Source organism: Lygodium microphyllum, unplaced genomic scaffold (genome assembly GCF_053477565.2).
Source record: "Lygodium microphyllum isolate KBCC unplaced genomic scaffold, Lygodium_microphyllum_v1.1.10 scaffold_33, whole genome shotgun sequence".
NCBI classification, from domain to species: domain Eukaryota; kingdom Viridiplantae; phylum Streptophyta; class Polypodiopsida; order Schizaeales; family Lygodiaceae; genus Lygodium; species Lygodium microphyllum.
The window spans coordinates 3,399,269-3,426,488 of NW_028229516.1; the positions used below are offsets into that span (position 1 = coordinate 3,399,269).

At 39.1% G+C, this 27,220-nt stretch overlaps 1 protein-coding gene across 2 annotated transcripts; it reads right to left on the bottom strand.

Moving 5' to 3' along the window:
• Positions 1 to 895: 895 nt before the first annotated feature.
• On the bottom strand, positions 896 to 26,458 carry LOC148009204 (agamous-like MADS-box protein AGL11). Of its 2 annotated transcripts, XM_087673701.1 has the most exons (8): positions 25,426 to 26,418; positions 23,583 to 23,661; positions 3,484 to 3,545; positions 3,271 to 3,370; positions 3,002 to 3,043; positions 1,964 to 2,005; positions 1,331 to 1,488; positions 896 to 1,232 (listed from the first exon to the last, which is right to left on the bottom strand). In XM_087673701.1, exons 1-8 carry the CDS (start codon positions 25,953 to 25,955, stop codon positions 1,226 to 1,228), a joined length of 1,020 nt encoding a protein of 339 aa, XP_087529827.1. In that variant the 5' UTR covers positions 25,956 to 26,418; the 3' UTR covers positions 896 to 1,225. The 2 variants fall into 2 exon arrangements, with proteins under 2 accessions (XP_087529827.1, XP_087529828.1); XM_087673702.1 differs by lacking the exon at positions 1,964 to 2,005 and having other exon boundaries at positions 25,426 to 26,458.
• Positions 26,459 to 27,220: the final 762 nt, after the last annotated feature.

The window sequence follows — 27,220 nt, forward strand, 5'->3', positions numbered from 1 at the left end:
AGTGATTAGAAATCTACAATATTCCCTACAATCTAGAAGCACAAGATGTGTATACTTGGAGATAGTAAGAGCTTCTACGACCATTGGAGCATTACACACAGGAGCATGTTTCAAATGGTCATAAGCAATATGGCACCAAAGAGATGTCCCATAAGAGTCAAGCAAGGAATGGCTACAACTAAAGAGCATGCCATAGCTACCATGAGTGCAATATCACCCACCACCTCCTCCATTGGCCCCTCAGGTGCCTCTCATATACTGGAATTTGAATAGAAAGCAATGCAATTCAAGACAATTTAATACTCACAACACAAACAAGAATAACTAGTCTGACTCTTAGATTTAAACTTGTGAACCATCAAAAAATCTTTGGTACAGGAACTATAGGATGCTTAAATAGTGTTGTTGATTTAATACTTCATAATATGTGCCACGAATAGTTAAATCTTACTGCATACCTATCTCAAAGAGAAACTTAAGGATAAATTGCCTTAAGTGGTTTCTAGTGAAATAATTGTATCAAAGAAAGGTCTCTAAACAAGAGTCAGGACAAAATGAGAGAGTAAAAGTGTTGGAAGAGGTGCTAGATTATGTAGTTGTATCAAAGAAAGGTCTCTAAACAAGAGCCAGTGTACTTAAGAAAGGAGAACTTACGCAGAGAAAGAGATCACAAACGTGCTAATTAACCATGGCCAAACCAAAGTTTAAGGGGGGTGGAATAATTCTGCCTAAAAATCCAAGTGACCAGTGAATTACCTACATAACTGTGGATATTGAGTATTTTGAAGTCTAATCTTTGTGTCGTACGATAAAACAGATCATTGGTAGACAACTTTTAGTTGGCTATCTTACCTTCTCGGAACAATTTGACTTCATTAAAGTTGGCAAAAACCCATTATCCTTAGAATCTTTTTCTTTTTTCCTTTGATATTTTCGAACTAACAGAAAAAAAACACGTGCTAGTTCTGTCAAGAACCTTAACCATTCAAACTGTGCTGCTTACACAGTTACAGGACTTATACAAACTGCAGTGCTCAAAGTTGATGCCTGTGCTATAGAAGAATATACATCGATTTACTCATCTACCATGAAGGTTAAAGAGCAAAAGCACAAATAGATTGGTGAAAGGTCCGGTCAGCTCAAGAGAGAGATTCACAAGTCTGCATGCTTGATAGCACTGACTGTAAAGCTCCCTTCCAAATGGATTGCGCATGGCTGCCATCGGCTACAACCTACCCACCATGAAGAAAGAAGTTGATACATTAGGGAACTTCAGGTAACCATGTCCTTGAGACAGCAATAAAAGCAAAAAAGCCAGGCTAGTAATTACATTAAGTCCAGCATAACATCAGACTGATCCTCCACTGTTGTCTGGGCTTTGCTACTTATTATTGATTGCATTGAAGAGGAACTCTTGCTGAGGCTTTCTTGCTGGGTGCTCTCTTGCATGTTGGGAGCCCCATCCAATCTTGCAGTAACTTCAGCAAGCTGCACAAATAGATCAGGCCCATCATTGGATGTTAGAAGGCTTAGAAACCAGGTGCACATCTGATATACAATGCAGCATACTTTCTCATTGTCCTCTGCGATTTAGATACACAACCAAGTCACTAGCCCAAACATACTGCATAACTTCCTTAGCTTGAGATGTCACCCAAGTCAGTAGTGGTGCATTTATATAAAATAGCATTATAGATTACAGAACTTCCCAAAGTGACTATTCACCATCCGGCTATAGACCTCCATCATTGGCCATCCTTCTCCAAAGAGGCTACTTACTACTATTTCCCGGGTCAACAATCACACAGATCTATGCAAGGTCACAGAAATTTCTCTGAGTATTCTCTTGAGCAATACAATTTGAAAATCACTTGAACTAGAGAACAAGAATCTCCGATCAAAGAAAGTTTTGAAACAGTGGTTAACCAAATAGTGACAAGACGACAGAGTGAACTTTATTTACCTTGCGTCTGAGGATATTATTCTCTTCCCGGAGAATGGCTTCCTGCATAGAGAGAGGATTAAAAACTACCACCACTGTTTATGGTTATCATTGTGCATCAAGCTAAATCATTAATACTGTTGTGCTGGTAGATCTCTAGGGCTCGCCAAGCAGAGATCTCAATCAGACTAAGACCTGATCAAGACAGTTCCTTACTGCATTAATCATTACATTGTAGGGATTACGGATCAACTTAATGTGCAGAAGTTAACAGCTGAATATTTGAGATAGATACCCATAAATTATGTAAATTTTGAAATTTCCTACAAGCCTCTCAATAAACACTCAGATTAATTATTTCTCAAAATGTAAACTCTGTTCTTCAAAATTTCCTGAGACACTCGATGAGATATATCATGCACCAAACCACCATAAAAGACATTTAAAGTGGGAAATATTAAAGGTTTTGGTTAATGCCCCATTAGTGGACGACCATAAAGTCACGAGGAGAAGCTTTTGAGTAGCTGAGAATGTGTAGACTCTATACTATCTGTTGTTATTTCATCAATTACACAGTGCTCTCTTTCACGTAGTGCAGTCCTGCAGCCAAAATTGACTCAGCGAATCCCCAAAACTCTCAACTTGAGTGGAGATATCAGTTAATGCACCAAGATACTTCCATGTCAGCTAGAATTCATGATCCTGATGTATGAGACCTGGCAGTGATTAGTATCTATAAATTTGGATGGCCAACATTGATTAGATCCCAATCAAGATCTGCCACTGTTCATGATTTCAGGTGTTAGGTTGAAAGAATTCCTCTGTGGTTGCACCTCTTTATAGAAAATAGGTTTTATTGAAGTGCTGTTTGTTTTTTTCCTTACCGCTACTTGGAGTAGCACATTGTTCAGCATTGTTCTCATGCATCAAAGCCCTGATGTGTAGGCAAATGAACCATGGCTACTCTGCTTATATAGGCAGTATACAGAAATGCTAAAGTGCTAACACGATTGTGGAAGAAACACCGAGCAATCAAAAGGAGCTGGATAAAGGGTGCACCTTTTGTGAAGTCTTGTGAGCTTGAACCTGCAACAGTTCCATCTGCAATATTACATCAGAAAAGGTGATCTTCGGAACCAGTTGTTTCGCTGCTTTAAGAATACAATCCTTATTGCGATCAGAATCTACTTGAAAAGCATAACGTAATTCATACTATGTGATAGACTTTCATTGCATATGCACACATCAAATCATTTGATTATGTAACTGTTCCAATTCAGCGGAGGGATCTCTCTGACAGAATATGATGCACAGAATTAAGCACCGACCTTTCGTGCCCGTGTCCTATAGAGTGCTGTCTCCAGTCTCGCTTCCACACTTTGAATTTCATTCAGAGACAACATTGACAGATTTTCGCCCATCATGTGGCTGCTCATGGGACACACGAATGAGAGAAAGAACCAGGAAAACTGGACGAGTCATTGGAATAATGCGAATGAGACCCTAAAATGAAGCTGAATATTCGAAAAGAGTTGGCTTACCTCTGGAAATCTTTCAGGTAGTTGATATGCTGCCCTAACGAAAATGCCTCTCGTCTCCAGTACTGAAGTTTTAGGGGGGAAAAATAAAATATCAGAAACAAGAAATTACAAGAACTGTGTCATTATAATCGCAGCAAATCATGATAAGCCCAAGAGAGAGAACTCTGCAAAGAATTGCAAAATCACGATTTTATTAAAAAGCCCAATGCGTCTCCCCAGGAATACTCAATTTTTTTTAAAAAAAATTAAAACTGCAATAACTATGCTAATTGCGAAATTTGCAAGTCATGATGAGCCCACAAGAGGGAACTCTGAGTATTTACAAAATAATGATACGATCATAAAAGCCCATATTACGGCCCATTTGCAAGTCATGATGAGCCCCCAAGAAGGAACTCTGCGCATTTTCAAAATAGTGACACAAATCACAATCATAGCCCATATTACGGCCCATCAGGACAGGAGAAAGGATGACTGAAGGACAGCATGACAGCTGCTGCAGGCGTTGAACTAATTCCGGGGCATCATCGATGCATTCTGATATCATGATTCATCATGCATGACATAATGGATAATGGGAATCCGAGCATATATCAGGACAATAGCAGTCCCAGTATATCATCCTATAACGGATGATAGGAGTCCCACTATATATCAGGATACACAGCTTCTTGAATTTTCTTGCACGGGAGGTGCTCCCAGATTGTAAAGCAGGAGCTGCAGCTTCCGCCCATTAAAGTTACAGGGCCCCTGTGTTATTTACATTTTCCATAACTACCAGCACTAGAGTCTGCAACCCACATGATAAATTGACATGACCAAAATGCACTAACTAAGCTTTGATTCCCTTATAAGTACGGTACGATCGATGACATTATCTCAGCTGGCGCATAGCTTTCAGTCCAAAAAATCCGTTTCATGTACGAATTTATACACAGTACGTTGTCTGCAGGGCTCGCAGAAATCTTTTCCTGCGCCCAATAGCTAATCAGAGTACAAAAGTTCTCGAATCGAGTGAATTTGCAGGGTTTGCGGAAATATTTTCCTGCACCCAACAGCTGACCAGAGTTCAAAAGTTCTCGAATCGAGTGAATTTTTTGTATTTTAGTTCATTTTCATCACTGCAGCATAAAAGGGTAAGTGCCCCCTCATCCTCCTGCAGTACCTACGTACATACACACCACACCGTAGAGAGAGGGGGGAGGCGGCAACTATTCATTTCATGTACATAGAGTAAAATGTTTTTAACAAAAGGTAAAGTGTGCAACATACGCTGACCCAACTGCTTGAAAACTCCAAGGCACACCATGGCCTAAACCGGCTTACGTGAACCATTATTGCAGTTAGCCCCTCCTTATGGTTATCTTAGCTTCAAAGTTCATACCACTTGAGAATCCCATGGTTATCTGGTAGCTTCAAAGTTCATACCACTCAAGTCCAAGCAAGCAATGCATCAAACTCTTTTTCTTAATCTTATTCTCAACCACACTTCCATGTGCTTGTGTGTATACACGCATGTGCACACACATAGGCACACACATAGTGTGTGATCGAAAGTACTCCACTCTCTCCTTTTGGGGCTTTGTAGACATTCTTTGGTGTTGTACCCAAATGCATTTATGGAAGTAGGGGTGTGCTCAATCGAGACGTCTTACAAGTGATCTATTACTCCATCGTGAGCCCTCACATGTGTGACATCACAATAGTATAGTCTTGACGCATGCTCTATGTGTTGCACCTTCCTTTATGAATAATTCCTAATTGATAGATTTTGTATCCCTTTCCGATGTGTGTAATTTGTGCCATCTTCTAGATTTTCACTCAAGTCTCATGAAGGTTCATGACTTGGCATGAAATTTTTCATTTGGGAGCATAAACTTGGTATCAATATAACTCTCATTTGCAGAGTTATCTTGATATGAGAGCAAGATCATGGTTGCAAAGGATATCTTAACACGATGTGAAGCCAACCTTGATGTGCCAACCAAGGTATGCATGAATCAAAGCTTGATAGGGATAAGCATAGTTGCACCAATTGAGATGAGAATCAATTAGAAAGACCTCCAAGTATGGAAAGGTACCTCATTTGAAGAGGAACATAAGCTTTGTCATTGGCTTGAAGGCACATACATAAAGGAGTTGATGCTCAAATACATCCATCGAGCAAAAAAGACCCTCAAAGAAATGAAGAAGATCTAGAAAGGAATAAAGCTACTAAAATATTTGAAGATAAATATTGAAAAGCTAGAAGCAACCTTGAAGGTGATCAACTACTAAGTGATCATGCTATGAGAGAACCAAACTTTGGCAAATGTAGTAATCTTGATACTTAGAAGCTAAGCTACAAGGAGACATCACCCACGATTGGGACTAGAAAATTACTTTAGATTTGAAGGACAAGAGCGGGCCAACCGTACCTAAAGCAAATCAAAGCAGACAAAGTCCAAGAGTTGAAGAAAGAAATAGAGATAAGCAAATAAGAGAAAGCAACAAAGAAAAGTTGAAAAATATAAAACAAAGAAGAAAGTGACCTTTCAAGATAACTAGATGCGAACAAAAGAAGAAGAAGAGAGCCAACATCTAGCAACAACCTACTACCCAAAAGACACCTATCAAGAAGTTCAATACTTGCTCCAAGAATACCCAAAAGAACTCTATTCCATTGACCACTACCATAAAGAAGGAGGCTACAATCCTAAATTCTATCCCATCAATCGCCACCATCAAGGAGAGTAGCTCTACTTCAAAGAATACTCTAATGACTACTATTCTGAAGGAGAAGCATTCAACCCACAAGACTAGCCTATCAATTACTAACCCAAAGAAGACTACAACCAAGGAGAGATCTACCACTAACTAAAAGATAGGATGTAAGGCATTGGAGCAAAGCAAAGGCTAGAAGAAATCCTAAGAAATCTAGGCATAAGATGAAGCACAAATATGAATGGAAATGGGAAAAGGATGAGCCCTCGCATCTCTAGATTGCAACCCAACTTGAAGAAACCAATTTTGGAGCAAGTGACGTGATAGAGAAGGGAGAGGAGACACTTGATAACCTAAGTCAAGGGACAACTTTAACCAAGGAGATTGAGGATTATTACATTCTAGAATATCCCAATTACAAATGTTTTACAATGCTCCTTCTAAGAATGTTCTAGAATATCCTCTCTAAAAATATTCAAAAGTCCATAATTGAAGAATATTCTAGGAATGTTTTTTAAGATCCAAAATAGAGATTTTTAATAGCTAAAAGACTTGGCAACTCATTGAAGCATACCTCAACTATCTAATGCTCTATCTAACCCATAATCTAGATTGTAGCTCTAATGAAATTGTAAACTATTCAATGTTTAATTATCTTAACCCTAAACTAGTCAAATAATCCCTTGCACTTAAGCATGCACTTGGTGTTTTTATTTTGATGTTCAATAATCCCACTCTACTAAGGTGTGTGAGACATGATTAGTTGATGCTTCATTCCTTTTCTCCTACAAAAGTCCTCAAACTCATTTGAGTTGAATTCACCTGCACCACTATCTATTCTAAATTTCTTTATATTTTTTCTATTTCATTTCAAAAACTAGTAGCCATTGTTTAAAGTTCCTAAAAGCTTGAGCCTTATCACATAGGATTTATATGCCTATACATATATGCATACATAACCTATGTGTAAGTTGGCATTTAGCCAATATGTATGTGTGTGCATGTGTGTAGCCTATACATATGCCTATGTATAGACTATGTGTATGCTTACGCATAGCCTATGTGTGCATAGATTATATGCATGCCTAACCTATGCATATATACGTGTGCAGCCTATGCATATGCATATACATATATGTGTGCACATAGGCTATGCATACGTATACACATGTACACATGAACACTACAAGCTACGCATATACCTATGCATATATATGTGGGTGACCTATGCATATGTATAAGTATATGCGTATACATATACCTATGCAATATATGTATGCCTATGTGTATGTGAATGCATATACATAAGCCCATGCATACCAATATGTGATGTCGTGACACTAATCCTATTGTATTGTTTTTTTATAGATGTATCTATTCATCTCAATAGAAATATCGATATGGTGGGGGTCATCAACTCAAGATCCCACCCTTAAGGATGATGAAGGAGATAGATTCATGGTGGAGGTAGAGACCTATTTTGGGCACCCCTACCCAAGTGAGCATAGTGAGTACATGACAACCCCTCGGCCTACTTGATTCATAGATAGAGGTAGAGACCTATTTTGGGCACCCCTACCCAAGTGAGTATAGTGAGTACATGACAACCCCTCGGCCTACTTGATTCATAGATAGCTACATAGTCCCCATCTACTTCAATACTAAAGGGGCCAATAGTACTAGCATTGCCTATTTAAGGTGCAACTGCTCCATCATGGGTGGAGCATGGGGGTATCCTAAGAGAGTAGTAATATTTGCAATGGGTTCAAGTATCTATTGTAGGGCTATCCCAAGGGAGTAGTCATAGTACCAATGGGTGCAATCATAAAGAAAGAGGTCGAGGTAGGGAATGTGTTGTTTAGGTGGTGATCAGAGCCCCTTCTCATAGCCAATATAATGGCATGATTCCATGAAGATGGAAAACCATGTGTATATTACTAAATTAATTCTATAAGTGGGGTCCTCCTCCATAATCATGAGGATAAAGAGATCATGAGGGTCTTTGCCTCTTGAAGTGGGTCAAGTAATGCATGGTGTAGTGTAGAGAGGCTATAGAGATTGCTTTAAATTCTTCAAAGACTAACACCGAGGTGCATTCTAGGCAATGCATTGTTATAGTGCATGAGAATTTTCCTAATACCCCACATTTGAGATTCATGGATCATTGGTATGGAATGGATCCAAAAAAGAATTGCAAGAGATCCATAGTTAAATCAAGAGTAGTAGATAATAAGATGAGGTCAAAGCATGGCTTGGATCCTAGGCCAATGTCAGTTATTACACATGATTCAAAAGCTCAAAGTAGGGTGCAGTTTGGGGTCTTCAACCACCCACAAGAGAGGCAGCTGCAGCAATGAATCCCAATGGAGTGATTTGGATTGCCTTATTTCGAGTTTGGAGCCATCAATACATGGGAGGCTGATTTTGTAATAAGTATCTAAATTTACTCTTAAATTTTTATGTGCTTAAATTTTTGATTGATCGTATATAGTACTTGTGTTTCTATTTTGCAATAAGAATTGTGGACCAAATGCCCATTAGTGACGAGATTGCTTATAAGCATTATGGTAACAAGTTTGTTATATGGATGCACTTGTATGAGGAGGGGATCATCAGAAAGTATCAATGGTGTAAAATCATAATGAGACGAATTTGTTAAGTCGTTTCTTTTTTCAAAGGCATTGAAAGTTCTTACTACTCTAAGTTTTTATTTTTCATGTATCTATAGGGGCAGCAATGCAATGAAGCAATCGAAGATGAGAGAGCAAAGTGAGGGGTGATATGGAGGGCAACAGTCACTTGTATGAGGATATAGAGGATAATGAAGAGATAGATGATGATGATTGCACTTCAAAGGACATATGAGAGATGTATATTGTATAGTATTTAGCATGTTAGGTACTACAAGTCACAATAGGTGGCTTCAAAATTATGTAAATATATTTGTTATACTTTTAATATATTTTTAGTAACACAAGCCACACTTGATCATTCCTTCTCTAAACATTTTGTTGGCTCAAACTATGTAATACAAGTCACATGATCATGAATTTTCAAAATATTTTAGTACATTTCTAGTAATATAACCACAGTTTATCAATTCTTTTTTGAACATTTTGTAGTCTTTTATAATATGTAGGTTCAATTTGTGAGAATATTGCCCAGAGAATGCAAGAAAGCCTCCTCCTTCCCCCTTGCAAAAAAAAGGAGCTGTTGATTGCAAAACTGTGGCTCCATCTATAGCTCTACAACAAGCAACTCCTTGGTTTTTTTAAACTATACAAAGTATGGTTATAATCGCACGAAAAGGTAGGTGAAAATTGGTGATAGGGTACATGTACAATAGCATTCAAGTTACCATGAAAATGGCAAATGTTGCATGTTTAAAAGTCCATTAAAATATGCACTTATCTTTCCCAATTTACATACAAAGTTATATGCAAGTCTATTGATGCAAGGTCAAGCTCCACTATAGGCACACCCATAAGTTTTCTAAGTTCAAGAAATACATCCATGTGATCATTTGTTGGCCTAATCCTTGTAGTGCTTAGTCTCGAGGGTTTACTATTTGTAGCCTATATCACCACATATGTTCAATACCTAATTAAAAAACCCCTTATATGTGATTCTTTACTAAATCAAACGTGGTCCTTTTCTATTGAAATTATGAATAAGCCTATTAAATGATACCTTTATGTGTCTAAAACTTGTTTGAAAAATATTTTTTGAAATTTGACTATATTGAATCCACATCATATGCTTATATTGTCACGATCAAACCCCTTAAGACCATGGTCAAACCATTGGGTGAACTGAGTTACTAGTTGGGTGGCAAGGATAAGAGATAAGCTACCTAGTGAAAAAATGGAAGGGTCAAGTGTTGTGATTGGAAGGACGATAAATCAACCAAATGCCTTGGAGCTACTTAGGATGAGATGTGTGGTTCATCTTATGGCATATTCAATCCATGAAATAAGAAGGCTAAACAATAGGTTGTTGGTAGATTTATCTCCATGGTTTGATCTTGGTAGATTCAATTGACATTATAAATAAAAGGCTATTTATGCATTGTTTCTTTCCTTAAGGGACTATTCAAAAGAACATGTGTGAGAAAAATGATGGAATGTGTATATTGATTGAAGTGTGGTAGTAATTAAATAAATAACATGATGGGTGAGTGGAATAGAAAGTGATTTGATGGAGGCTTTGATTGCCCTACCTTATGGGTGACTAAGTATGATTAATTGGATAATTTTCTCACAATTGAATTAAAGCCCTATTTCTTAAGAATTTCAAGAAACCCTTTTAAGTGCTTCACTATACTTAGAATCCAAATGCATGAATAAGGTGGAAACTTAAAACTCATAATTACATTACTTGACATGGAGAAAAGCTAACACCATCCATGGGTTAACCAAGTGTGATATATTTTCACTAAGAAAACATGCTAAGTGGCCCAAAGGGTATAAACATGAACTCACCCAAAAAAACAAAGCCATGCCTCCCCTACAATATAGAGCTAGACCTTCCATTAGACAAAAATCCTCACTTTAGAAAGAGTCCAGATGGGCATCGATTGGGATCCCTAATAGGTCTAGTGGGATGATCAAGAGGTCTTTATTGTTCTACGAATCAAGTCCCTCACATCCGATATCAAAGCTTAAGATTTAGGTTTAGATCGAGATAGTTTCTTGGGTGGAATTTATTGACAAATATCAAGATTATTTCATGAGAAGAGCAAAATTTACCCTATCCCTTGCACTTATTTTAGCACTACAAGAGATTAACCAGCTTGCTTCCATTATGGCAAACCATGGCATCTCAAGCCTACCTACTAAAGGCTTAGAACTAATACTTACTATAGGAAATTCTAGAGTTCCCATTGTATCTAAAAGCTCATGATGTATTCCACATAAGCCTGTTGAAGCTCTATAGACCTCACTCTATAATATGCCTTATGATGAAGAAGTTGCACTAACCAAGCAAGGACTTCTTTAGCTAAAGCTCAGTTGAATTAAGATTCTAAATCCATAGAGCTTCATAATCAAAGTATATCACCAAATATTGGGTGCGATGGTATGATCACCAAAGAGGATGATATTTAGATCAATGATATTACTCCACTAAAAGCATATCTCCAATCCTTGTCGAGATGCAAAAATCAACATTTCTCTGAAGGGAGAGTATATAATGTACCATTTTCATCTTCTCTCCCCACACATGATTGCCCTATTCTTATTGGATTTCTCTAAAGTAGATGGCATATAATGTAACAACTTAATCTTTTCTCCCCACAAATGAATGCCCCTCCTTATCCCATTTTAAAATTGCCAAGTTAATATGACTTAAATAAAATTTCTACTTTAGGTTGCCAACCATTGATAATGGTGGTCGAAGTGTTGATAATGAGGGGATAACAAGGATGAGAACAAGATAATGAGGTCAATGGATTAAAGAAAAGTTGGATTTCTAGTGAAGATAAACAAGAGACAAGAAGAAGGAAAGTCAGTCTACACCTTCTCCCTCCTATGTAATATATATATATATATATATATATATATATATGTGAACAAAATGTGTGCATGTGTGTGGATTGTGTGAGATTAAAAGAGAGACAAAGAAAAAAAGAAAGATGCATTTACGTCTACAAAAGGCCAAAATGGCCGATGAGAGAAAGAAATGTGTACATCTAACCATGTTGTCTTGACTAGAAAAGGCCTATGAAAATGAAACTGGCTAACTATGACTATTGTAGGCATATGCTAAATGATAAGAAACCACATCATTCCGTGCAATTTCTCTTCTTCAATACCATTTTTGGTTTCAATTTCAAGCCCCAAAAAGGCTTTGTAGGGTCTTCTAAGAGTGTTAGAGCGTTGTTTGAGAGACTTAGCAAGTGAAACTCAAGATTCTTCGTACCTATATATTCAGCACCTCCCATTCATTCTTCACTCACCACTTATTTTGTTCACAAGATCTTCATCTCTTCATCTCTTTCTACCCTCTCCTTCCATCATCTTCATCTCTACACATCACATGGCAGTCACCTTCCTCCCGAGGTCTGTGTTTACGACGGGGCAAAGACTCCATCTCTAGCTAAGGACCATCCCTTCATCATGGTGACAACATCTTGAGGGTAGCACTCCTTATGTTTGTCATATTTTGCCATGCTCCTCACTTGGTGACCTTCCTACACAATGGACATCAATTCTCCTCTAGCAGTTTAATTAGTTTGCATTTGGTTGTTTGGTCAACTCCTCCATCACTTGGCAATAGATTACCAACCATTGAACCACCCTGCATTTGGCAATCAAGAGGATCCATTGTCAAAAGACGACATACCAGCGAGACAGTAGGGTTGGCGGGGAGAAACACGGAGTGAACTCTACAAACATGGAGAAGAGAGAAGAAACTTTGATGAATGGAATGATGAAGTTCCTAATCATGGAGTGAATGTGATACAAGGGAACAAGGGTGCCGTGGCACAAGGGAGATGATGAAAACAGCCACGAACCACGAATCGCAATGTCCTCTTGAAGGGGTGTGAGGGTACTAGAGAGACTGGAGAGAAGAGGTGACAGACAGAATGAATCGGCCGTAAGGAATGAATGAGAGAATGGCCTATAAATAAGCACTGTCAATCTGGATGGCACCCCTTTTTGGGGCTGCAAACCCTAAACGCAAAACACAAAAACGCAAAAACGCAAACTGTGGGTGAAGGGTGAAGGGTTTCTCAACACCCCCTCTTAGGCCCAAAAAGGGGAACAAGAGAAGAGTGAGGTGGAGATGCAATGCTATATGCTGAAGAATGCTCATGTAGTAGGTGCCACTTGGACAGTGTCCCTTGTGGGGAAATTGTTCACTTGCCCAAGCACCCTAGTATAAAGATGGTGAAAACATGCAATGCATAGGAGGAATGTCGGACTTTGTGTGGTGCCGAGAACCATAAGGATATGCTTGTACTTGATCTCGAGAGGTGGCTCCATGCTGACCGAGGGATGAAGAAGATCCACCCTATAATCTGAGAATAACACCTAAAAGGAGACCTTTGAAGATAATCAGGAGACAAGATAAGTTGTAGAACTCAAAACTCAACCTCAAGAGAGAAGCCACTAGCTACCTAACTCCATGCTAGAGGGATACACGAAGGATTAGTCACCAAGTCGTATTGAAGATCCAAGGGCCTCGATCTATGTAGATCCTCTAGATCATGGATATCTGTGGAAGAGATGACTGGTTAAAGACAGCCACTCCAAGAAAGTAGAGGATGGGTGAAGAACTTCATGTGGAGTAGGTTCCCCCTTTGAGGTGGGAGGTGAAGGGGCTCCCACTGAAGTCGAAGAAGAAGTAGATGCCCCATCTGAGAGTAAAGAAATAACATCTCCCTCAGAATCCCCCTCTAAAGTAGATAGAGAATGCAAAAACTCATGGATGACAACTCCAAAATGTTGAATGACAAAGGAAGTGCCGCCGGTCATGCTAAAGAAGGTATCTGAGGTGCCGAAGAGCTCCCAAAGGTAGCCTCTTGAACTTGAGTAGCCGAGGGTGGGAAAGGGTGGGGCTTAGAATGAGCAAGACGTGGGCAACCCTTGCTATCTCTCAATGGAGCAGACTGGGTAGCTGAATAAGAGGAAGGAGTCGAGTCGCCACTAGCTCTGGAGGGAGCAAACCGACGAGGAGACAGTATCAAATAATCATTGTCTCTCAATGGAGCGAACTGTAGAGCCATAGGTCATGGAAGCCACTGTACCTGAAAATAAGTGGGAGAAGACCGCCATTGGCATTGCGATGATCTCTAGGAGGTCGTAGCGTCAATCGATCCTCCATGTGCTTGAAAGGACTTAGTGCGCATCAGATGCATCTTATTTCCTAGAGCATAGTACTCTAATAGCCGATGCATAACAATCTTTGTGGCCCAGAAAGGAGAGGTGGCACAAGGAGTGCCTAGTGGAAGACGCATATACTCCAGGGAGTGGGGAGCAAAGATCGAAGTCGGCAAGCATCGGTGGTGTGTCCGATGATGCAACAATAGTCATCTGTTGGTAAAGAAGCCATGGATACCAATGTGCCTTGTTGAAGAAGGAAGAGGTCAACTACCATGAGCCACGAATTGCAATGTTCGCCTCAAGGGGTGTGAGGGCACTGTGAAGCACAAACTGCAATGTCTGCCTCAAGGAGTGGGAGAGCAATGGAAGGGCCAGATGTGAGTTGCCTGTGGGAGGAGGATGCGACCAGTAGTAAGAGATTGCAATCAGTAGGAGAGGTGGCACAAGGAGTGCCTAGTGAAAGATGCATATACTCCGAGGAGTGGGGAGCAAAGATCGAAGTGGGCAAGCATCGGTGGTATGTCCGATGATGCCATATTAGCACCCAATAGTCTAGTCATCTGTTGGTAAAGAAGCCATGGATACCAATGTGCCTTGCTGAAGAAGGAAGAGGTCAGCTACCATGAGCCACGAATTGCAATGTTCGCCTCAAGGGGTGTGAGGGCAGTGTGAAGCACAAACTATAATGTTCGCCTCAAGGAGTGGGAGAGCAATGGAAGGGCCGAATGTGAGTTGCCTATGGGAGGAGGATTCGACCAGTAGTAAGAGATTGCAATCAGTAGAAAAACGCAAGTGATAAGAGAGGAAAACTAAAAACGCAAGCAATAGGTGAGAGAAAGACTAAAAACGTAGGCAGGACAGTCTGCAAGATAGAAAGACTAAAAACACAGGCATGACAACTTGCAAGAAAGAGAGACTAAAAACACGGGAAGCACGAGAGAGAAAGACTAAAAACGTAGGTAGGACAACTTGTAGGAGAGAGAAAGACTAAAAACGTAGGCAACAGGACTATGATGATGTGGCAGGCTATATGGCAGCAGGTCTATATAGGAACAGTAGTCACCTGGCTGGAATCAGCTCCAAACTGCATGAAGAGGGCTAGAAATTAGGCGCCAACTGATGGAGATAGCAATAGATAACTTCGGTTGAGATGTCCTCCGCGAACAGGGTGTGGGCAACAAGCTGAAACACCTAAAATTTGCAAAAACGAGATTTTGATGGAGCGGAAGAAAAAGAGAAGTGGAAGCCGAACCCGCCACCAGTCTTTCCCTTCATCGGAGTGGAAGATCTTTGCCATTGTTTGAGCAGATCCAGCTCTAATACCATGTCAAAAGATGACGTACCAGTGAGACAGTAGGGTTGGCGGGGAGAAACACGAAGTGAACTCGGCAAACATGGAGAAGAGAAGAGAAGAGAGAAGAAACTCTGATGAATGGAATGATGAAGTTCCGAATCATGGAGTGAATGTGATACAAGGGAACAAGGGTGCCGTAGCACAAGGAAGATGATGAAGACAGGCATGAACCACAAACCGCAATGTCCTCCTGAAGGGGTGTGAGGGTAGTTGAGAGGCTAGAGAGAAGAGGTGACGGACTGAATGAATCAATCGTAAGGAATGAATGAGAGAGTGGCCTACAAATAGGCACTGTCAGTCTAGGATGGCGCCCCTTTTTGGGGCTGCAAACCCTAAACACAAACCCTAAACACAAAAATGCAAAAATGCAAAAACGCAAAGTGCGGGTGAAGGGTTTCTCAACATCCACCCATTTTCATTTGCTATATCTTGGATCTTCTTCATTTTTTTGGCAACTTTCTCCTCCACCAAGCATTAAGATCAGAGAGGCTACTACATTTGCATTTTCAATTTCTAGCTCTTCCTTCATCTCCAATGTCACTCCCCAATGGCTAACATTAGTCTTCAAGCCCGTGTCTGTAAACTCAAAGGCTCCTACCCTTCAATGGCAGTCTTCCTGCTCCAAACATCACCAATCATCATCCTTGCATTGCAGATTCAAAGGCTCCTCTTTGACGGCAATCTCCCTATTCTCTCAATGACACCTCGCCATCCCTACATTTGCAAATTTAAAGGCTTCTTTGATAGTCATCCTACTACAGGGTATCCTTCATGCTATGGCAACCTTGTATCATATTCACTTCATTATTTCATTCATTCACCATCTTTTTCATTTGAGTTTCTCTTGCCGTCTCAATGTTTGCAATACACACTCTATGTTCCTTCCTGAAAACCTTGATGTCTCTATGGTTGCATAACCTTTTCTTGACACTAGCATCATGTAGAAAAGTATCTCTCGATGATCTTTCAACTAACCTTTAGGATCCTATGACTCTAAAAACAATTTACCCTCCTTGAGATAAGAATAACTATCATGGGTTGTCCAAGACATCAATTCTACCAATGGGAGGTACTTCTTTGATTGTCAACTAACCCTTCAAGAAGTGGAAAACACACCTTATGGGACCCATTGGCCTTGTTGTCTAATATTCTCAAGCACTCTAAGTTATTGTGAAAACAAACTATATGACAAAGTGGGCAGAAGCTAGAGCTACTAGACAAAACCAGGACAAAGTTCTTCTAGAATCACGTCATCCCAAGCTTTTGGTGCTCTATCAAGATTGTTAGCAACCAAGGAACCCATTTCTTAAACAAGGTTACCGAATATTTATTCTTTACATTCCTACCACTTGGTCCTATATCATAAGTGATGTCTCGATTTAGCCAAATGTGAGGATGTTAAGTATGGCAATAAGGTGGTGGGTGTCATGCGCTACAAAGTGTTGCTACCTAGTGTGTTGTGACTCCTCTGAATGGCATGGTGGGTGCCATGTGCTATGAAGTGTGGCTACCTAGTTTGTTGTAACCCCTCTGAATGGCATGGTGGTCGGTGCCTTGCGCTACAAAGTGTGGTTGCCTAGTCTATTGTGACACTTCTGAGAATGGCGTGGTGGCATTAGGATAATTGTAGCAATTGTAATAATGGCATTTATTGATCTAGCTCTAGAATAAGTACTAAAAACTATGAAAGAATCCACTAGCTTGTTGATCCTATCTTTATTCTGGTCTTGCTCCTTAGAAGATTCTCTCTATATGCCCCGATCTCCAATAAGAATAGTCCTAGGCATATCTAGTCCTTGTACTCCACCTTGTAGAGAGGCCCAAATCCCTCCTAAAAAAGGCCATGAAATCTCACTCTAATCTCATAATATAAAGTACATATACAAATAAAATGCCCCTCAAACTCAATCTTCTACTGGCATAACCCAAAAAGGCATGCATCCTCAAATGTGTGTACATCGTTGTCTCAATCCCGAGCTCATGTGATGATATCTATGTTTATCTAATAATAATACTTATCCCATAAGAGAGGTGGGCATAAACACTAGCCTAAAAATAAATCCCTTTTCCTAACACATGTAGGAAATGATACTAATAATGTGCCATCTTTGTACCAACAGACTTAAAGGGATGCATTGATGTACGATCTATATAATTTTTTTACAATATCTACCCTAATAACTTGATTTTTTTCTCAGTGCATGCAATCTAAGCATGGGCAATCTAAACTAGAGTGGACTAATGGGAGGCAGCATCCATCTATAATGCATGTGTCCTAAACCATGACAACACCTCTACATACCAAAAATGTGTGTTTCCACTCTTTGGTAACCATTTTATAGGAGTCAATGCCAATCGTGGATATCTATATCTAGGGAGCCCCCATATTCTACATAAGTAAGAGAGAGAGAGAGAGAGAGAGAGAGAACATGCGGGAGAGTAGAGTTAACCAAAGATGGGTACACCTCAAATCCACTTTGAGCCCCTCCTCTTCCCTACTCCACTCCTATCCTTGATTTTCACTTTGGACCCCCTCCTCTTGGCTACTCCACTCGTATCCTTGATTTCCACCCACCATTCCCTCTTTGCCATACTCTCAATCTTGTTTTTCCCTTGTACCATCAATTTAACCCTCATAATATTTAAGCCCCCATCTCTTCAATTTAATGCCTCTCTTTTGGCATCCCAACATATTAAAACCACCATCTTCATATTTTCCATCTCTACCATCAAATCTCTCTTTTATAGTTCAATAATTTGACCTCAAAGGGTTAGTTTCTCTATTCCAACTTGTCTTCAACATCGTTAAGGTGAAGGAAAGGATACAACCTCAATTGCAAGCCAAATATTATGCCTTTTCATTGACAATATAACATTAATGCAAGGGTTGGACCCAATGAAAGTATAGCCAATGGAAATGCATCCAATAGCAACTTAAAGTGGACAACCTAATGACCAACAATGAGATCCCCATCATGACAAATAGTGATGTGAACAAATTGGCAAGCATATCTTATATTCACGATGACGACTAGAAAAACATGCATTTAATTGTGGGATCATTTTTGAAGAAAAGCTTTCAATCATTGTACTAAAAAATGCTTTCTTTAGATGGCAAACAATTGAAAAAGAATGCTTCCATTCAAATGAACAAAAATACGTACTTGTGGGATATTAATAGTATGTTAAGGAATGTTTGAACTTATATTGAGATCTTCTCTAGCCACACTTGCTCTTCATATGCTTGCATAGCTAGGGAGTGATATTAGTAATTGTTAAGGTCAACTTTAGGCATCCTTCATGCCACTAGAGAATAATGATGATCCATAATTATCAATTGGCTGAATCACATTGTGAACTATGTACCAGCCATAATTAGGAATAAGTCACTACTATTAAAATCATGAGCTAGATGATATGGGAGCCCCCTAATGTGTGATCCACCTTTGAAAAGTGACAGGGTCAATTGTTGGATTTGAGAGGCAATCAACTAGCTTAATGCCTTTTTGATTGCCTAGCATGGGTCATATGCTAGTTTAGAGTGGCATTGATAGGAATGAATCATCTACTATTAAAAGCATGAGCTATATGATATGGAATCCCCCTAGGGTGTGATCCACCTTTCAAAAGTTAGAGGGTCAATTGTTGGATCTAAGGGGCAATTGACTAGCTCAATTCCTTTTTGATCGCCTAGGATGAGGTATATGCTCCTTTAGGCATGCCCAACTAGTTGGACTAGAAGTTTGAATCCTAGGTTATTGGTAAAGGTTGTGAACATGATAGATCCAATTTATATATTGATTTTTCTTAAAGTTATAAAGAAAATGTATTTGTGTACTATCAACGTGTTTACTTGAGGGACTCTTTAAATGAACTTTGCTAGGGAAGAAATAAAGAAACAAGTTTGTTGACTAGAGTGTCATAATATTTGCATAATTAAATGATGATGGGTCAATGGGGTGTCAAGCAAGTGGATGGCGGCCCAATGAATGTATCTAGCATATGGGTGGATTTGATCAATCGGGTAGCTTCTTCATAATTAAGAATAAAATAGAGTAAAGTAAGAACTTAGAACTAGAAATTCGAGGGAGTCACTCATAAATATGTGAGCATATCACATGGATTCAATAGAAGAGATTTTTAAAATACATTTTTTACATACATAACGGTTCCATATACGGAGTCATTTACCAGATTTAATAGAAAAGGTGTGTGTTTAATTTTGAGAAAATTCACAGATAAGGGTATTTTTAAATAGGCCTTAAACACATGCAATATAGAGAATTTATATATAGTAAACTCTTTGAGACTCGAATCAATCCTATTTTAGCGGACTATGATTCTAGTTGTATCCTATTCGAGAGGAAAAGAATTGGATGTTATCCTTGGACCAAGTATGGGGTAATATTTGTCATTAAACCATCCCTAAAAACCAATCCTCACTATAGGTCAAAGGGGAGTTCAGTCTATAGTTAAGTGATATGATCCTCAAATTTGGAGCTACCTCATAATAGATGTAGTGATGATCTAATCTTTCTTCAAGATTAGACCAAGTTTTAAATCAACACATGCTATCTAGTTTGAGCAACATTGTCCCATTTGGGCTGGAAGGCATTTGCACATGAGGATCAATGCACACTTGGTTTCATATAGAGAGTGGCAACTACTTCCATGGCCAATGTGACTAGTTCTCTACTATACCATTCCCTTAAAACAAGTCAACGAGGGGATAGCCTATTAATTAATTTCATTGAAACTTTAAAAGCGTACTCAATTGATTAGGTCCACCCATCCATAGGGTATAATTGTCAAGCATTCACTCATCCACTTTCTACCCAAGTCACACAATGCATCTTTTAGTTTCCAAGGTTAAGATCCTATCATATTGCTTGACATGTTAGAAGATGTCTTTCTTGACAATTCTTTCACACAAGGTTCCTTCATGTGTTTCTTAGTCACATGACACAAGCACAATTTAGAAAATCCTTTGAAAGTGTTATATTTTTATCAAGCTCTTCTCTGATACTATGCACGTGAAGTAGATAACCCTTGATCACATTATTTGGCCCTACAATAGGATCATGTTCATATCCACCATTAGGTCTTTCAATACTCAAAACATTGGCTCATGAGTTTTCCCACCTTCACTGTAAGGCCACCATTAGAGATTATCATGAAAGAACTATTGATTGCCAATTTCAATAGTAGGATTATTGCTTTCATGTGGCCCCAAATACTATGTCAACCATTGACCAATGTCCTAAGAAATTTTGATCTTACTGTTCCTACTCCAATGGCATAGCAAGGGATCTTGGGGAGGAGATCCAACAATACCTATAGATTTTCTTTGACTGCTTGGCTAGAATGTATGGTTAATGGTGCAAACGTTACTCTTGTAATTGCAACAAATAATACATTTTCCAAATCTAGGGAAACATCGCTTTGTAAGCAATAATAACTATTAATCATGATCTTATGTAGTCATTGAAGCAACAAGAATAGATTTTCAAAATTTGAATTCAAAGTTTTATTTTGCATGATGATGACACCGAGTAGCTATCTATTCACTAAATAGTGACAAGTTATTAACATCCATTACTCTAAATCCAAGGTTTTATGACTCACAGGAAATTGAAATTCAACTCAAGGATCCATAATCTAGATAAAACAATTCATAAGACATGTTCTTTAGTTTCCTAGTATTTGATATTGAGAAGTTTCTTCTTGAGATTCCCAATCTAATGGTCTTCCTAAATTGATATGAAGATAGGTCTATCTCTATAGTGGTCTAAAGTATGATTTCTCAAACACCCTTGCAATCGATTATGATTTTTGGGGTCATTACTAGCTATTCTTTAACCTTTTGAACTTTGGATTTAGGTTATTCATTATATTACTTACTCTAATCACTTTTATCACTTTCCTTATCATACACTCATTACTTGGTTGAGCTAGGAAATGCTTATAAATACCAGTAGAGTCTAATAGCTCAATAGGGCTTATCCAAACTAAGGTTTCACACCTATTTTCCGTTTTAGAAGTAATTTTAACCAAAAATAAAGGTAGAATTTCTTTTTTTCCCTTAAAGAATCTTATGGATTACCCCAAAGTTTTTTTTTTGGAAACATATTTGTCCTGTGTCTCAATAATGATCTAATCCTATTCCTTTTAGGGCTCTTATGATATTTCCTAATGTTTGTCCTTATGGATCTCTCTTATTATATATAACAAAATATTCATACCCTAATTTACTATCTAATAGGAGGAGGAGGAGGAGGAGAGAAAGGAAAGGAAAGGAGGATGATAGAGATAAGGGAAAAAGATGTGATAAGAAAGAAACTAATGAAGAAGACAACAAAACCAACAAATGATAATGAAAATATCAAAGAAAAAAAGATGGTGATAATATATTGAAAGAACAATGTCAAAATCCCATGAAGTTAGAATCTTGTAATTGTTCCTTGTTTGTGGAATGCCTTCTCTTTACTATGAATTGTGATTACCATTCAAATCATTCTAGTGTTGTAAGACAAGTATGTTACGAAGTCTATATCCTTCAAACAACCTTATAGGAGTAGTTACTTAGTCCTTGTCAACAAAGCGTGCATGCACACACACACACACACACACACACACACACACACACACACACACACACACACACACACACACACACGCACGCACACGGAGAAGGTAAAATATAAGGAAAAGAAATAGTAGAGCAAAACTAAAAACAAAATGAAAAGGATTAACCATAGATATTAAACTTATTATAACAATAAATTAGACTCAAATAGCAAAGCAATAACAGCAAAGAAAAAGCAAGTAAACCATGATAAATGTTATTAATAAAAATAAAATTATGATTTTAAAAAATCTAGATATTTAGCTTAGATAAACACTTTCATAAATTTTATATTTTTGAACATGAAAATTTTCACTCATAGCCTAAGAAAAGGGTGTTAACCCCAAATTTGAAATCAAGTTTATATCATTCCATCACAAAAGTGAGATACCTCATCCTTGTCAAGAAAGTGTGTTTCTTAGAGTATTACAGTGACAAAACATCAATACATAAAAGTAGAAAACATGAGCAAGCAATCAAGAAGTCTATGAATATAAAGAAAATAGAAAGAGTGTGAAGGTATAGTGATTATAAGTACATTAATGTGAATGAGCGATGAGATTCACTAAACTCATTAAAGGATTGGAGATCCCCTTATACTAACTACTCAAAACAACACATTCTCTTACATTTTAAACTACTTGGCCTATCAACTAACAAAACAATATTGTTCTTATGTAATGTTTTGATATTCTTATACCTTGGTATGATATCACACATCAATTGAGATTTTATGCTCTCTTTGTGCAAACTTGTTCTTCACTTGCAATCATTGCAAAAGCTATGTACCTTCTCAAAACAACATAGTATCCAAGTATCCCAAAGTAGTATACTTATGTGGTGGATCTTATACGTTAGACTCATATTATTTTTTGTCAACTATGATCCTATTGTGCTTTGTGGAACAATATGGACTTGTTTCTTGTAGCATGTATAGTAAATATTCCTGTCCTCTTCAACTATAGTTACGATTGTCTTCTACCCATCTATTTACTTTGTCTTGACCACAAGGTAAGACTACAAGGTTTCTTCTTGCAATCTTTTCCCATATGATTGCCCAATAACTTAATCTACTACAAAGAAGGCAACTATGATGATTGATTGTATGTGTTGCATTGTACTACCTATAATAAATTCCAAATGATTATCTCTTTCAAAATAAGTACCTCTAAGAGATAGTTAAGAGCATGTATAGGTAGAACATACAAGAGGCATAGTCATTGTCCAATATTACATATCCAACTCAAACCACAATCGCCTCTCATGCATATCTATGTTGGCAATTGGTCATTGATCATGATTTACCTCTTAGTGGCACATGTATTTTGTTATATTGCACAAATGTTTTTCAACCACATACTTTAGGAAACTTATCTCAAATATTAGGTCCCATGGATACAAATATCATGTGTGTAAAAAGCTAGCCAACTCTAGCTCTACCTTTGAAACATATTATAGTCTACTGATTATAATCCTTACTAACTATGGAAATAAAGGAAAACATATCCAAGTTTTATCACCATAATCATAATATCTATCAAATGTCTATCAACATGTGAAACTCAAGTTATGTGAGATAGTTTCTCCATACCTCTCTATCTTCTAGTAGAAACCTATTGGGTGGAACTCCATTTGTGCACTCTTGATATCGCTCCAAAATACTCGACATGCTAGAGGAGGTATAAAAACACCCAACATACAACAATCAAATCATCAAAAACTAGAATTGAAGTATAATAACATCTACTACCAATCAAAATAGAGCAATATAAGGGACATGTATAATTGCTCTTAATTATTTCTCAAAAGATCATCTATATGATAGATACATAGACCTTTTACTAAAAATATTTTGTAATTGAGACATTGCACAAGTAAGAATGTGATGTGTCCTTTGAGAACTAAATTATAAGGTGGAAACCATACTCTATGACATGGAAGAAGACTAGGTTGACAACAATAACCATATGCACTTAGGAAGATGTATTGAAGATATACCATACTCAACTTAGCATATTGATGTCATGACATGTGAATAAAGACTTGGCATGTAATTCTGTAATGAGCTGATGAAAAAACTTGATTACTTGGTCAAATGTCATAGTTAGAGCCGATGACAAACTATATTGTTCTCTTTGAGATTGAGAATATGACTAAAGGGGAAAAGAGAATCATTAGGTTTAGGAGGGAGTTTACATGAGGTCACATACCAATTAACTATGAATAGCTACTATTATTATTTATATAACTCCCATAAGTTGAGCAATACTCATGGACAAAGTATGGCATCACTGCAAAAAAATGTAAGGACTAGGAAGTGGGTTAGCACCAATATTAATTTCTCACATTGATGGACAATAAAATATTAACAACCCCAACCATTCCATGCTGATATAAAAGCTAAATGGACTAATCAATTAACAATTTAGGTGAGGCTGTAGTGCCAATAACAAGTTGCTCAATATGATGGAGTGTTAAGCTCTCTCTTTTTCCTAAATAACCATATGACATGCCATATTTTCAATGCGATCACTTTAGCCCTAACTAACAAAAAATGTTGAATTTAAGGATGCAAATATTACTTCTCACAAACTACCATCATTCACATTGTAAAGAGTATCAACTCTGTCTCAACATAGAAGAGTAAACATGTCACAAAAATTGTGAGCCCTAGTGCTGCTGAAGGTGGTAAAAGTGTAAAGGAGATGAATATGGTTAGGGCATAACCCCTGTAACCCCTAGTACTGATATGGGTGAAGGACAGGTTGATCAAGAGTGTTAAGAGGGTGAACTCTACAAAGGGGTTGATTAAGAATATAAAGAGGGTCAAGTCTATTGAAATAGAGGAAAGGAAAGAAGTCACGAGCATCTTGGCAACCCTCACAAGTTTGGGTGCTGATATGGGTGAAGTGGAGGGGATGATTAAGAGTAGAATGAGGGTCAACTTTGTTGGAACGTAGGAACTTAAACAGAAGTAGATATGTTTGCCACCCCTACAAACCCTGATGCTAGCATGGGTGAGGTGGAAGGGTTTTTAGTATGCTTTTTGCTGTTGGCACACATGGTGACATAAACACATGTATTACTTTACAAAAACCTTTTCAATGGTGTGAAAACATGTCATAGAATTGGAGGTTTATGATTGATGGCAAGCATTCGGCCATAGAATTTGAGCTATATGGGTACATTAGAAGCAATTAAGTATGATTGTGAGATGTGTGATCAAATGGCATGTCATTTGAGCATGAATCTGGATAGATATCAAGAAGCACCCTCTCATAAGAAGGCGTAAGCCCTTAGCCATGACTTAGGATAGACATGAAGCTCCTTCCCTTAGTGGGTGGGGCAAATTGGGTTTATGGTTTGTATCCGTGAGTGGTAGAGGGTGTGAGATTAAGAATTGAAGAGAATACTAGGGTGGGTTGGGAGTTTACTTGGAGTTGGAGCTGGCATATTCGGAGACCTTGCCGGTGGAGGAGAAGATGATGACCGCCACCTGCGCGTCGCAAAGGACGGAGAGCTCGTAGGCTTTCTTGAGGAGGCCGTTGCGGCGCTTGGAGAAGGTGACTTGGCGGCTGGTGGGGTTCTCGATGCGGCGAATGGGGATGCTGCCACGGCAGCAGGCGCTAGCGGCAGCCGCCAGGACGTGGCCTGCCGACGGCGGCTGCTGCAGGAGGCCGGGCGGGTATTGCTGCTGCTGCTGGCCGGCCAGAAATGCCGGGCTGGGGTGCCCGGTGCTGTTGTTGCTGCTGCTGCCGTTGTGATGGCTGTTATTGCCGGTCACGAGGCTGCCGCTGCTGCTGCTGCTGTTGTGTGAATGGCCCCGGCCCTGGCCCTGCACGCCGCTCATGTCGACGTTCATGTTGTTGTTGCTGTCGTCGGCGGTTGAAGTGCGATGATAATGGCGATGATTACGATCATCGTGCGCGCGAGAGGTGGAGTCAGCTTGTTTCATGGCCGCCATAGCACGCTATCTCTCTCTCTCTCTCTCTCTCTCTCTCTCGGCGCAAGTGATACTAGCTGGTGCTGCTGCGAGGGAGTTATAAGAGGAGAGACGAAGAAGGCAGTTCCATGATTTAAAGATTTCTCTTGTGCACAGAGATCCGTGAGAGAGAAGACGGTCGATGTTAGTTGGTAAAGGAACGCAATGGAGAGAGAGGGGGAGAGGGGGGACGAGATTAGTTGGTAAAGATAAAGTTGAGTTGATAATGGTGGAGAGAGAGAGAGAGAGAGAGAGAGAGAGAGAGAGAGAGACTGTGTGTGTGAGCTGTCAACTTGCGAGAGAGAAATTACAGAGAGCATTGAGGAATGTCGTCTATATCATCCTCTGTGAGTGGAAAACGATTGGGCCGCTGCTGCTGCTCTTCCTCCCTCTCTCTCTCTCTCTCTCTCTCTAGTCTCTCTCTCGGTCTCTTTCTCTGTCTCTCTTTTGCCGTTCGTCTCTCTCGCGTCTCTCTCAGTATTGCCATTTCTCCCCCTCGCTCTTTTCAGAATCAGTGCCCCCACAACGTCATAGAACGCGCACCTGCCACCTGCCCCGGTTGCCCCCCTCCACCCACAGACGAGAGAAAGCTAGGACCTCTCTCTCTCTCTCTCTCTCTCTCTCTCTCTCTCTCTCTCTCGCTGTCTCTCTGCGTTTTTCCATGATTCCATTTTCCAAAACAAGCTCGCTGCAGCTTGCTGTTTGGAGGGGGGTTCTCAAAAGAGAGAGGACCCTCGTAATTGGAAGAAAACTTTTTCCGCTTTTGCTGGGCGATTGATGTGATTTACAGGCGATGTCCTTCCTTTCCCTTCTTCATGTCCTTCATTTCCCCCTTTTATGCCCATCTCGTGCACTATATATACATATAATATATAATAATATACATGCATACCTATGTATACATATGCATCACCTACAACTTACAAGCTTGGGTTCCCCGCCTTTGCCTCCAAATACATGTTTTTATTACACCTTGCTGCACTTTCTATGTTATAAAAACGCTGGATGACTTGACCATCACGCAATGATAAAAAATGTGAGACCCAAAACCAAACATTAGTGGTAATACTAGGTCAATTAGAGTGTTGCCCTTGGAGCAGTAGCCTAGTTCTGATAGGGCCCAAGGGTATTGTACGTGTTGCATGAGATTGTGAATTCAACCCGTAATTGGGTCACTGTGGGGAGGGGGGGTTTATCACCTAAGGGTGAGGTTTACTTACAAAGGTCAACTTGGCCTTTTAGGCCTT

Coding starts and splice junctions, on each gene's coding strand:
- LOC148009204 (XM_087673701.1), bottom strand. CDS start 25,955: ATGGCGGCCATGAAACAAGCTGACTCCACCTCTCGCGCGCACGATGAT. Junction 3,371..3,483: donor TACCTGAAAGATTTCCAGAG/GTAAGCCAACTC, acceptor TCCCATGAGCAG/CCACATGATGGGCGAAAATC. Junction 1,489..1,963: donor ATAATATCCTCAGACGCAAG/GTAAATAAAGTT, acceptor CTATTTGTGCAG/CTTGCTGAAGTTACTGCAAG.